We start from the raw sequence: 14,466 nt of genomic DNA on the forward strand, positions 1-14,466 counted from the left end.
TTTCTTGGCCCTCTGGACTGTAGAAATGATATCAAGAATCTGTGGTGGAAAGAATACTAAATACTGATTGTGTGAAAGTAAAAAGGTATGTATTTGAAAGTATTTTAGATCATGCTTTCATACAAAACTTCATCAGAGAATAAGGGTAAAAGTAAATGTTGACTACATTTACTTTTGCCCTTATCTATAGTTCCATGGTGTCCAAACTATAAACCAGTGGCCAAATGTGGCTGTTGGACCATTGTTTCTTGGCCCTGTTGACTGTAGAAATGATATTAAGACTCTGTGGTGGAAAGAATACTGAAAATGTGTACTCAAGCAAAAGTGCACTTACATGGTTAATAATGTACTTAATTACAACTACTATTACTGCCAAAATTGTGTAAAAGTAAAAAAGTATGTATTTGAAAGTATTGTAGATAATGATTCATTAATGAATAAGAATAAAAGTAAATGTCATTTGAAAGGACAATCCAAATATTCTCTGAGCTCTGGCCAATCAAAGCAGGAAATGCTGTTATACAGGTTTGTGGGTATAGAAAGGCGCAAAGACAGAGGTGAGACAACTGTGGATTGGGACAATTATGACGTGTACGGGACCCAGTACCTTCTATGATTTAAAATGTAACTAATTACAATTACATATTTGTACTGAATTACAAAGACAAGTACATGTTTAAAAATCAACTAAAAAAAGTACAATTGCCCTAAAAAAACTACATAGTTACAGTAATGTGAGTATTTGCAATTAGGCTCCTATACTAGGGGTGGTATAGTAGCCATTTACTGCACATTTAAAAAATTCTCTACTCTTCGCTTTGTCTATATTTCAAAATACGGCCCTTGATGAAACAACGTTTGGACACCGTGAAAATTCTCAGATGGAGGCCTGGATTCTGTATTATGGGTGAAGATGGACACATTGTTAGTGTGAGTGTGTGTCTCAGGTATTACCTGCCGGTCCAGCAGGGCCCTGTGACCCTGGGCTCCCAGATGGGCCCCTTGTCCCTGCATCACCTCGAGGCCCCATGGGACCGGCTGGCCCCTGAGAGCCAGGCTTCCCTAAAAGAAGACACACACAGTCAGCACAGACCTCATCATAAAGAGCCAATGAGAAGGGGTCTTTACCATCTATGCCAGGAAGTCCATCTCTGCCCTTCTCCCCCTGAGGACCTGAAAGAGAATAGGCACAGAACTCATGTTGTCAGCCAAGAATTTCTGTGCATTTTAAAAGTGGAACTAAACATTTAAAACTCCATTCAAAGCCCCATTTCAAACAGAGTTGCTAAATTGCGCAGGACTAAAGGGGAGAGTCAGGGGAAGGGCAGAGTCTAGACAAATAAATGGAAGAGAGGGGCGGGCAGGGCCTGAAGGACTAAAGGGGAAAGTGAGAGGGGAGGAGCGGCAGGGTGTGGAGGACTAAAGTGGAGAGTGATGGGAGAGGAGGGGCGGGGTTGGTAAGTTTAAGGAACAGTCTCTAATCAGAGAAATTCCCAATGACACCATTTGACACTACATACACTGCCTGACCAAAAAGAAAGTCTCCAAAAAAAAGTCACACACTAATATTTCGTTGGACCGCTTTTAGCTTTGATTATGGCATGCATTTGCTGTGGCATTGTTTTGATAAGATGCAATGTCACGAGATTGGTTTCCATCCAGTGTTGCATTCATTTTTCACCAAGATCTTGCATTGATGGAGTCTAACCTCTGCGCAAAGATCCCAAAGATTCTCAATAGGGTTAAGGTCTGGACTCTGTGGTGGCCAATCCTTGTGTGAAAATGATGTCTCATACTCCCTGAATCACTCTTTCACAATTTGAGCCCAATGAATCCTGGCATTGTGATCTTGGAATATGCCTGTGCCATCAGGGAAGAAAAAATCCATTGATGGAATAACCTGGCCATTCAGTATATTCAGGTGGTCAGCTGACCTCATTCTTTGAGCACATACTGTTGCTGAAGCTAGACCTGATCAACTGCAGCAACCCCAAACTATTTGCTTAGTTAAATCCAGGTGGCAACTGTTTTTGACCAGGCAGTGTACTTAATAACTGAGTTGATAGAAATATTTTATTGATAGCAGGATTTTGTATTTACCAGAAGGGCCTTGCTCTCCAGGAGCTCCCTGTGCCGGCGCTGCCCCCGTCAGTGACACACCTCCTTTAGCCTGCAGTGAGTGATGGGACATAGACCCAGGGGACGTCAGCAGCTGGATCTGAAATAATACCTCACAGTGAAGTTTCAAGGCCAAGCTGTTTAGGTTGATTTGTGGGTTTGTTCTCAAAACAATTACCCAAATCAGAAAGCTGAATGAGCCTCATGAGTCTTTCATGGGTTGCCAGTTCCTACAACTAAAACCTATGAATAAAACTCTCCACATACTGAGAATAAGAAAAAACTTTATGTTTCCTCTATCTGCAGGTTAAGAACAGGCAATTCAAGTTCAGTTGTGATTATAGTTATTTTTTAACTCAGTAAAAGCACAGGCTACATGTCCTACGTTTAAGTCCTGTTTTAGTCCTTGTCAAGTCCTGGCTTTGCTCTGTCTGTTCTGCGTTGTTAATCTCCCTCGGTTTGATGAGTTTCTGTTATTGGGCAAATACTGGGTTGAGCAAAATGTCCTTAATCTTGCTGGTGTGTATGGTAAAGTTATTTTTGACATGAGTCTACTTATCGTGTGATAAATTCAAAGAATTATTATGATGTGATGTACCTTAGTCTCGAGTGAGGAGAGTCTGTCCCCCAGAGCAGAGAGCCCGCTGCAGTTGGCACAGGCTGCAAAACACAGTTATCTAGGGTCAATATAAATACATGGTTTTCATCTGCAAGACTTTTATTATGCAGCACAGAAGGTGGAAATGAATAGAACATCAGGGAAACCAAGCAACCACTACACAAGAGACTATATCAATACAGAAGACAATCAAATTTAGGCATGCAGTCTGCTGTCCACCTTCAAAATCACAAAGTATTCATTTGAAAACAGTGAGGTGCAGGTTTCAAGCAGAGAAAAAATTTGGTTGGCAAGTGGAGCAAAGAAGCTATTTTTGTAATGAAAGAGAATCTCTCTTTGAACAGAAATTAAACCTTCCTGATCCCTTGGAATATGGAGACAGCAAGTCAATGCTAAACAAGTACTTAAGTATGTTGAAGGTGAGGCAGACAATATGCAATAGAAGCATAACAACCCATTAATGGGATTAGTTAATAAAGAAAGGAAGGTCAGTTTCACTCTAAAACTCCTTTCTTTGAGGCTGGGGGTTTCAGTGCTTTCGGTAGGCGGGTTCTGGGGATTGATTGTTACTATAGAGGTTATGTAGATGACATCACACCATTTCTCATTTTTAGAATGAGTTTCAATGACAAGTAATGAAAATCTCATCTCAATATTCTGTAAAAGCTTAAACAGATGTAAAATGTAAAAAAGCTGCTACAGTTTAATAAGTCTACAACTCTAATGCTAAATATTTAGTTTGTATCTAACATCTAAAACAAGAAAATCAAGTCAACAGCAGAAAACCAGTGAACACTTAAAGGACAGGGACACTGCAGACACACTCGCATTTATCACTGATACACACTGCTCAGGCACAGAACCAGTCAATCTCCTCAATCACTGAACCAGTGATTGAGGACATTAATTGTTGTGGAGCGAGTTCAAGTGTCCTTTATCTCCAAGGCTAGCTAAGCCTTGCACCGTCACAGCAACAACAAAGAAACTACTTTCAGTTTATATTTTGCTGTATAAACCAAATTACAGCTAAAAATGCTCCGTGGACAAAAGTTAGGCAACAAAAAGCAAAGAAACACAATTAGTCTGTTAAGCTGCCTATAGTCCTACAACAAGTGCTATTCACTGGGAATTTTGAGATGCATTTTTTTGAGCTGAGAGTTGTGGTTCTTACTGTAGTCGTGCTCAGGGTTTTCGGGTCCTGGTTCTTACTATAGGAGGGTTTATGGGTCTGCGGGTTCTAGTTCTTACTATAGGCAAGTTCAGGAGTCCGGGTAGAAGGCTTCCTCAAGTTGGGTGCTTTCCTCACAGCCTCCTGTGCTGCACGTAGATCTCCTCGGTCTGCAACATACAAAAACACGACTAAGAATATAAAACATATCAACTTGTTCAACGTTGAAATCATTTGATTTGCTAGCACATGTGTGGCCACTCCTCTGTCATAAGCTGCATTCACACATTGACCCCAGTAAACTGCAGTCTGCTCTATTCACACTTAACCAGGCAGTTGGCTCTCTACATTCACTCACATAGCAATGCACTGCTGTATCATTTACACTAAATAAGAATGGAACATAACTACGTAGCATAACCAGGAAGCCATGTAGCATAACTAGGAAACCAAGCTCATAACAAAAGGAAACCAAACTTCTAACCAAATAAACCAAGATCTTAACCAAGAAAACAAAATGTCGAATGCCTTCTCCAGATCCACAAACCACATCTGGACTGCTTGGGCAAACTCCCATGAGCCTGCTTTGCCAGCAGATCCAACTCACAATCAGGTGGTGATCGGTTGACAGCTCTGCCCCTTTCTTCACTCGAGTGTCCAAGACACGTACCCAAAGGTCAGATGACACGATGACAAAGTTGATCATCGACCTCCAACCTAGGATGTCCTGGTGCCACATATATTGATGGACCCTTGTGCTCAAACATGTTCGTTATGGACAAACTGACTAGGACAGAAGTCCAATAACAAAACACCACTCAGGTTCACCTCAGGGAGGCCGTTCTTCCCGATCACCCCTCTGTGCACTATACAGTACCCTTCCCAGAGACTCCAAGAAGGCAGGGTACCCTGCACTACTGTTTGGCCCGTAGCCCGACAAACAGTGAAAGACCTGTCCCGCCAACTTGAAGGCGCAGGAGTTCACTGGGGTGAACTCCAACATGTGGTAGCTGAGCTGTGGGGCTATAAGCCCACACCAGTTTGCCACCTCTCCCCATGGCAATGCCAGAAAAGTGGAGGGTCCAACCCCTCTCAAGGAGTTGGATACCAGAACCCAAGCTGTGCATGGAGGTGAACCCGACTATATCTAGCTGGTACCTCTTATCCTCCTACATGAGCTCTTCTCCCCCACAGCCAGATGCTATGCCTGTAGATCAGGTCACCGAGACAACAGTCCTCGACGGCTGTCCAGTCCTCTTTGCACCCAACCCCTATGAAACCCTCTGCAGGTGGTGAGCCCAGAAGAGAGCGGACCCACGGTTCTTCTTGTATAACAATTTATAGGGGTATTGTAAACTGCTTTTAGTCTGACCCGTCACCTAGGACCTCTTTGCTAGGGGAGACCCTACCAGGGGCATAATGCCCTGGGCAACATAGCTCCTAGGATCATTCAATTACAAACCACCATAAAGTGGCAGTTCAACAGGGAGATTTTCACCATATTAAATACATAGAGCAGCTGCCCTCATGTTACTGCTAACATACACATTTAACAGTTAGGCTGGCATCAAAGCGTATTTAGTCAAATAATTTATGAATGACAAGGACTGAAATTAATGGTAACAATAGTTCCCTGTCAGTTATGTTTTGTTTTATTAGTTTAACCTGTTAACGATCTGACGGCCCACCTCCACACTGTCACCCCTACTTTAACAACTTTACAGCAATGAACATATACTTCTGCTTCACCCACACAAACAATCTACACATCAAGTGAAAGCTACAGTGCTCATCTTTTCGAATATTGAAAAAATGTTCACCGCAGTGCTGAAAGGAAAGCCGTTTTTACAGAAAAGCCAGAAATTTGGATTTGGACTTCATTTACCTTTAAGGGCACAGTTCTGTCAAACATCAACACATTCCCAGAATTCTCATTCATACAGCTCCAGAGAATACATTCCAGTGAAGAAATTATATCCACAAAATAAATTACATCCTTCATGTTGAATCTGCGGCAGGAAAGTATTCCAAACATGAAATCTGCTCACTTTTTTGCATTTCTTTTGTTGATTTCAGGCATAATAAACTTCAGACAGCACTTATGCTAAACACATGCGTGAGCTTGTGATTGACACCAAGGCTGGCCAATAAGGTGGGGGTTGTGGGTTACTGGAGCCCCAGACAGGGAGTCAGTGCTACAGATGACTGAAAGTTTACGCCCCACTCCCCCCCTTGTAGAATCAACCAATTACATTACACACGGTTAGTGACATTTTTATCTTACAGCCAATAGGCAGCAGAACACAACGATGTATCACACGACAAGTTTTTTTCTAAACAGACAGAGAACGGCGTGTGCGCAAAGAAAGTGAGTGAATCCAGTGACTCTCCGTGCAGAGAAACACTTTTAATCCACAGTGTTTGTGAAATTTGTCAGTGTAGCACGTTTCATCGATTTGCAAACAGACAGCACTTCAGAATCACACTGCTAGTGATCAAACATTTATGTAAATTTGGCAAGCTGAATGCATTCTGTACTGTACAGGAGACATTGCACGGAGGAGATTGATTAACAATGGTCTAAAGTCCCTTAGTCAATCAGGACGCAGAACACAATGCACGTTCAATATGCTGTGAAAAAAAGCATGCAAAACTGCACCAAAAAAATCTGCGAAACAGTGAGCCCGCAAAAGGTGAACCGCAATATAACAAGGGACCACTGTATTTTATATTTTCACATAATGGTAGGTAAACTACCAAATTCAAGTTCCAGTGTGCATTCAAAGCATGCACACTGGAACATTTGTGTTTAGCTGTATGAATTACACTTAATTTGTCTATTGTTTGCATTAGCATCTCATCTGTGCTTTGATTGACACCTAATTTGACAATCAAAATTGGTTTTGCAGATCACTGAAGCCCCAGATCACAGAATGTTTATGCTCTCTCTCACTGTTGTAGTATCAACCAAATACTACACATTACCCATTACCAATGCCGATGAGCTGCTGAACAAGACAATGTATAGTTTCACATGCTTCACTGTATACAGGTAGAGTACAGTGTAGAGATGCAGCTCCACCTCCGTGCATAAATCTTGCATCATGGTGCGTTGTTTACTGTTTTTGTTTGATGATTATGGATATGTATATGACATAATATTAAATCATCCCCTCTAAATTTTATACTTTCTTCTTACTAATGTGTTTGTGTTTTTTCTTAGGCACATGGGTGACTTTGACCTTTCAGATGCGCTCATCAGCTATTACGAGGTTTTGAACAAAACAAAGAAATGATACAAGACATTTTTGTAGATCAAAGGGTAAATTCCCTGTATGCACCAAAAGGCCTCTTGAAACAAGAAACTCTTGTCTTGGAGCTGGCAGAGGCAGGAGCCATCAGAACACAGCAGGAAGAAGGGAGCAGGGAGAAGCATCATCATCTTGTGTACATCAACCTGGGTGGTGACAAGACACAAGGCAGGTTGAAGTGCAGGAAGTGACAGTGACCAAAACTCTAATGAAATGTTTAATCCATAACATACCCCTGTGCTTCCAGAGACAAAGAGACTCCTATTATGACTGGAACACAAAAGACAAGCAATAGTCATGTACAGTGTGTTTTCAGTTTGCACACTGTGTGTGGAATTTGTAAATATATACAGTGGCTGGCAAAAGTATTCATCTCCCTGGAACTTTTTCAAATTTTGTCAAGTCACAACCATAAATTTAAATAATTTTAAATTAGCAATTTATGTTAATAAGAAACACAAAATGGTACATAAATGTGAAGTAGAAAGAAAATTACACATTATTTCCAGATAAATAAAAATAAAATAAAATACAAAACTGAAAAGTGCAACTAGCAAAAGTAAGTCAATACTTTGTGGAACCACCTTTTGCTGCAATTACAGCTCCAAGTCTTTTGGGGTATGTCTCCACCAGCTTTGCACACCTACAGACAGAAATTTTTGCCCATTTTTCCTGGCCAAACAGTTCAAGCTCTGTCATATTTGATGGAGGCCGTTTTTGAACTGTAGTTTTCAGATCTTGCCACAGATTCTCAATTGGATTTAGGCCTGGACTTTGACTGGCCACTCTAAAACATGAATATGTTTTGCTTTAAAACGTTCCATTGTCGCTTTGGCTTTATGTTTAGGATTGTTGTCCTGCTGGAAGGTGAACCTCCGTCACAGTCTTAAGTCTGCAGACTCCAACAGGTTTTCTTCCAATATTGCCCTGTATTTAGCTCCATCCATTTGTGTAGTGTACGACTAATAGTTGTCCTTCCAGGGGGCCACCATGGGCCTCCTGGCTCATCTCTGATGAGTGCTCTTCTTGTTTGTTCTATAAGTTTTGGTGGATGGCCATGTCTGGGTAGGTTTGCAGTTGTGCCATACTCTTTCCATTTCCAGATGATTGATTGAACAGTGCTCCTTGACATGTTCAACACTTGGAAATCTTTTTAGATCCAAGCCCCGCTTTAAACTTCACCACAACTTTTTCTCTGACCTGTTTGGTGTTCTCCTTTGATTTCATTTTGTGGTTTGCTTCCCAACACTCACACAACAAACTTCTGTGGCCTTCACAGCACAACTGCATTTATACTGAGACAAGATTACACAAATGTGGACTCTTATTCATTAGGTCAACATTCAATCTTTCCAAAATCATCAGGCAACTTCTAAAAGCAATTGGTTGCATTCAAGAAAAAGGGGGCTGAATACTTTTGCATGCTGCACTTTTAAGATTTTTTTTTTTTTTTTAAATTGGAAATCTTGTAAAATACTTCCTTCCACTTCACACTTGTGTGCCATTTTGTGTTTCTCATTCACATAAAATGCTAAGAAAATGTATTTAAATTTGTGATCGTGACGTGACAATATGTGAAAAAGTTCCAGGGGGGTGAATGCTTTTGCAAGCCACTGTATTTATTTTGACCCAGACCACTTGTTTTGACTATATTTTATATACAAATATACATTTTATGTGTTTTGACATACTATGTCTTTAAGTGTAAGCTTTCAGTAGAGCCCTCAATAATGTCTGTGGATTGAAGCATTCAAAAGTTATTGTATTTTTTCCAAACATTCTCCAAATGTCTCCATTTGGATAGGTTTGGATACATTTGGATACACCAAAAGTCCCTCCAAAAACACCTGACTTTACTAATAATACAATGAGTGTACAAAACTAATTTTTATAGATATTGTCCTCAAATTTGAAATGTAAGAGGTCAACAATATTTTCAGTTGAGACGTAGTGTATTTTTGTCCCCAGCTACCTACTGCAGCTTTCTACACCTTCATTTCAACAAAAAAATTAGGCGAGGATGAGAAAAATATTTTTTTTTTATGTGCGTTCCAAAGTATCTAAATGCTTACCAGACATACTTAAAATGATTTTGATACCTGTGGGTAACATTATTGGGTGTTACCATGACAAAGACCCCAAACTTGTGTATGTACTACTGAGGGTTCAATGTTCATTTTAATTTGGAGAGGTCAGAACAAAGGCAATTTCATAAAAATGACCCAGAATTGTAAGGGATTAAATATGTTCAGTCTGCTTCTCGCTCTAAAACTTTATGCAGAACTGATTCTGGGTGATCTGATGTCATTTCCGGGTGAGTGCATTCTGTTTTGCGAGTTGTATATCTAGGGTCTCTCTCCTGAAATTGTTAATCCACGAATCCTTACAGTTTTAAAAGCAGTTTTTAACATTTACACTAGGGCCCCTCTATCTCTCGGTTCAGCCTGAACTAGCCGACTAGCATCATGGCTAAACCTTCCTCCTCTTCTCTCTCTCAGGGACGTGGAACTGCCTGCAGCTTCCACGCAGTGTTATCCTGGAGCCAGACTGGGTGACATCGAGGGGAATCTTAGGCTTTTAAAGAAAAGTAAGAATAGGTACCGCCGGATCGTTATACACACAGGAGGTAATGATACTGGGTGCGCTCAGTCAGAGGTGGTTAAGTTACAGATAGCGGCAGTCTGTGAAAGTAAATGTCGGAGTGCGTGTACTTCTCTGGCCCCCTCCCAACCTACAACAATTGTGAAATGTACAGCCGCTTTTCAGCAGTCAACCAGTGGTTGACCAATTGGTGCCCGCAGAATGGTGTCGTCTTCATAGATAATTGGAGGGCATTTGAGGGGAAGCCTAGGCTTATACGTAGAGACAGCATCCATCCCACGCAGGCTGGGTCTGCCCTGTTAACTCAGAATATGATTGCTAGTCTAGATTGACCAGGTAAAACTAGCACGCAGAATAGCTCAGGGAACCACAGCTATAGTGACGTTAGGGAGCAGTTTAGACCAGTGAAGCACAGCTCAGTCAGAGGGAACAGCTCCAAACAGACAGAGACTGTGTGTGCCCCACATACAAAAAGCACAAATAAAACACCCCTAAACTCTGACAAGGAAGCTGTCAGATCTCATAACTTAATAAAAATAAATAAATGTGCCGCAAATAAACAAAATGATAAGTGTGTAAAATGTGGACTGCTAAACATCAGGTCTCTTTCCTCCAAATCTCTTTTAATAAATGAACTAATTGGTGACCTTAATATTGATCTGCTAGCGCTACCTGAAACAGGACTTCAGGAAAATGATTATGTTAGACTAAACGAATCTACACCATCAACTTTAAACCATGAACTTTCAAAGTGCCCGGAGCACAGGTCGAGGTGGTGGTGTGGCCATCATCTCTCATTCCAGTCTAATTCTCAGCCCCAAACCCAACTATACATACCTCTCCTTTGAAAGCCTCGCACTCTCCATTATGTGCCCCAATTGGAAAAACCAAAAAGCTGTTATATTTATAATAATTTATCGACCTCCTGGTCCATATGCCGACTTCCTGACAGAGTTTTCTGATTTCATTTCAAGTTTAGTTTTGAATTGGGAAAGGATTGTTACAGTTGGAGATTTCAACATACATGTTGATAACGGCAGTGATTGCCTCAGTAATGCTTTTGGCGCGCTCCTGGATGGGATCGGTTTCCCCCAGAGTGTGAATAAGACGACTCACTGTCATAATCACACTCTAGATCTCGTTCTAACCTATGGTATTGAGATTAATGATCTAATTGTCCTTCCTCAAAACCCTATACTCTCTGACCATTTCTTAATTACCTTTCAATTAATACTAACAGACTATCCAGCACCGCAGAAAAAAACTATAATGAAAAGAACATTATCAGATAAATCGGTTACAGAGTGTAAAGAAATTATTGAGCCATTACTAAAAGATATGTCATGTGACAATGAAAATAATTTTAATCCAATTGTCACTGATCAATTGGTTGAACAATGCTCACCTTAAAATCTGCTCTCGATGTTGTAGCTCCGCTAAAACAGAAAAGCATTAAACCAAGACCTCCGGCTCCAAGGTATACGTTACATCTCAGGACACTCAAACAACATGTAAGACACACAGAGAAGCTTTGGCGCCGCTCGCGCTCTGAGCAGTCTCTGAAGGCTCTGCCTGCTCACTTATAAAGCCGCTCTGCGGAAAGCCCGAACCAGATACTATTCAAATCTAATAGAAGTAAACAAAAATAACCCCAGATTTCTGATCAGCACTGTAGCCAGGCTGACAAACTCCCACACTGCTAATGAGTTTCTTATCCCCTCGAACATTAGTTGTGATAACTTTCTTCACTTCTTCGATTACAAAATTACAACCATTAGAGACAAAATCAACAAAACTACTCCTAAAATCAGCTCTGAGCTAATCCAGTCTGTAATACCAATATCCCACATAGATCCTCTAATAATATTAGATAAACTTACTCCTTTTGATGAGGTGGAGATTACCTCAGCCATCATGTCGTCCAAACCATCAACCTGTATGCTCGACCCTATTGCAATCAGATTCCTCAAAGAAGCCCTCCCCCTAATAATAGATTCCATCCATAACATAATAAATATGTCGTTAGAAAATGGCTACGTTCCTCAGTCCTTTAAGTATGCTGTGATTAAACCCCTTTTGAAAAAACCTAACCTAAATCCTGATGAACTAGCCAACTATAGACCTATCTCTAATCTTCCCTTCCTCTCAAAAATTCTAGAACGAATGGTGGTGAAACAGCTCTGCCGCCACCTGCAGGACAATAATATATTTGAAAATTTTCAATCTGGATTCAGAGCTCACCACAGCACAGAGACTGCACTGCTTAAAGTAACAAATGACTTACTACTAGCTGCTGATAACGGGCTGGCTTCAGTCCTGGTCCTACTGGACCTCAGTGCAGCGTTTGACACCATTGATCACAACATTCTACTGCAGAGGTTAGAATGTGACATTGGAATCAGAGGGACCGCCCTCAAATGGTTTAAATCCTATCTATCAGATAGGTACCAGTTTGGTAGTATAAACCAGAGCACCTCTCCCTGTTCTAAAGTAGCCTGTGGTGTTTCACAAGGATCTGTGCTTGGTCCAATCCTATTTACTCTGTATATGTTGCCATTGGGTAACCTTATCAGAAAACATGGCATTAATTTTCACTGCTATGCTGATGACACTCAGCTGTACTTATCAATGAAACCAAATCAGACTGATCAAACAGATAAACTCAGTGCCTGTGTGAAGGACATCAAAACCTGGATGACCTTGAAGTACCTGCCCTTAAATCCTGAAAAAACAGAGGTCAGTGTCGTTGGTCCCAACCAGATAATCTCACTCGACAATGTGAGTATAGCTTCTAGCCCTACGGTAAAAAATCTTGGAGTCATATTTGATCAAAATCTCTCATTCACAGCCCATATAAATCTAGCTTGTAAAACCGCATACTTTCATCTGCGAAATATAACTAAAATTAGAAATATTTTACCTAAAATCAATGCTGAAAAACTCATCCATGCATTTGTTACTTCCAGACTTGATTACTGTAATTCTCTGCTCACCGCCTGTCCCAAAAGTACTATAAGGAGCCTCCAGTTGGTCCAAAATGCAGCGGCCAGAGTCCTAACAGGAACTAAAAGAAGAGACCACATCAGTCCTGTATTAAAATATCTGCACTGGCTTCCTGTCGAGCTTAAAATCAAATTCAAAGCCCTCCTTCTGACATACAAAACCCTAAACGGTATGGCCCCATCCTATCTGCAAGATGCTATTGTCCCGTACCAGCCAAACAGAGCACTCTGCTCTCAGAATGCAGGACTATTAGTGGTTCCTAGAGTGTCCAAAAGTACAGTGGGAGGGAGAGCATTCAGTTACCAAGCTCCTGTGCTATGGAATCAACTCCCTGCTGATGTTAAACAGGCCCCCACAGTCTCTGTATTTAAGACCAGGCTTAAAACCTTCCTCTTCGGTATAGCTTATGACCAGGTTACTTAGTGAGGGAGTTAGGGAGTGACATTAAAACCTGGGATAAGATAGGCTGCAGTAGGAGATAACTAGCTGGGCAACCTGTATGGCAACCTGAGCACTATCCTCTGCTTCCTCCTATTTTCTCATCAGCAATGCTATTCACATGTAGTCCCCTGTTCCATTCCCCCTGTGGAGTGTAACTCTTTCAGATGATAGCTGGACCCTCTCCTCCTCCCCGCCTGGCCCTCCTGGCCCTCCTGGCCCTCCTCCACCCGCCTCCCTCCTCCTCGCCTGGCTCTCCTCCTCCTCGCCCAGCTCTCCTCCTCCTCGCCTGGTCTTCCTCCTCCTCGCCTGGCCCTCCTCCGCCCCCCTCCCTCCTCCTCGCCTTGCCGATTTTTCTTGTTTTGTCTGATTTTTCCTATTGTTTGATTTTCCTGTTTGTTTTTGTGTGCAGGCAGCACCGTAGCTGAGTGGCAACACTCATGCCTCACAGCAAGAAGGTTTGGTTCGATCCCCGGTCGCCAGGCCTTTCTGTGTGGAGTTTTGCATGTTTCTCCCCGTGTCTGGATGGGTTTCCTCCGGGTACTCCGGTTTCCCCCATCAACCAAAACATGAACGCCCTTCGAGACAACTGTTGTTGTGATTTTGGGCGTTACAAAAATAAAATGAATTGATTGAAAACAGCAGTCGGTAATGGTTTAGTAGTGTTTTCTGTCCTCTGGGGACATGAACAGAGCTTTCAGCCGATATCTCTAGAGGTGATATGTTGGGCCAACTTTGTTAATGTTAATGATATGAGAAGAAAAATGTGTCTCATCTTGTGCTAAGAAAAATGACCATATAAGGATCTCCTTGAAAAAGAAATTATCATCTCAAAAGGCTACGCAAAATAAATAAATAAATGTGATGTACCCAGGGCGCCATCTAGAACTAATATTGAGTCTGCAGAATGTCCCCTTTTCACCGCAAACATTTGTATGGACACGATCTATGACACACACAGGCAACTATAACAAACACCACAGATCATGAGGGACTCTCCCTACTCCTCAATCCTCTCTTTCTCCCCTCTATCATCTCTCCCCTCTCTCTCCTTCCTCTATCATCCCTCCCTTCTCTCTACCCCTCTATCATCTCTCCTCTCTCTACCCCTTTTTTCTATCATCTCTCCCTTCTATCATCACTCTCTCTATCATTGCGACCATTTTGTCCTCTCTCCATCTCTATTATATGACAACTCTATCCTCTGT

The 14,466-nt window shown here is 41.6% G+C and overlaps 1 protein-coding gene across 1 annotated transcript in view; it reads right to left on the reverse strand.

The window, feature by feature from the left end:
- Positions 1–943: 943 nt before the first annotated feature.
- The window catches only part of LOC129456512 (EMI domain-containing protein 1-like), a 110,774-nt gene continuing 97,251 nt past the window's right edge, over positions 944–14,466 (reverse strand). Inside the window, exons 4-8 of the mRNA XM_055224038.1 lie at positions 3,986–4,075; positions 2,717–2,778; positions 2,101–2,218; positions 1,129–1,173; positions 944–1,062 (exon numbers count right to left, since the gene is read on the reverse strand). Coding sequence (XP_055080013.1) covers positions 944–1,062; positions 1,129–1,173; positions 2,101–2,218; positions 2,717–2,778; positions 3,986–4,075 — 434 coding nt within the window. The remainder of the gene's footprint in view (positions 1,063–1,128; positions 1,174–2,100; positions 2,219–2,716; positions 2,779–3,985; positions 4,076–14,466) is intronic.

The sequence above is a fragment of the Periophthalmus magnuspinnatus genome, chromosome 9 (assembly GCF_009829125.3).
Source record: "Periophthalmus magnuspinnatus isolate fPerMag1 chromosome 9, fPerMag1.2.pri, whole genome shotgun sequence".
NCBI lineage: Eukaryota > Metazoa > Chordata > Actinopteri > Gobiiformes > Gobiidae > Periophthalmus > Periophthalmus magnuspinnatus.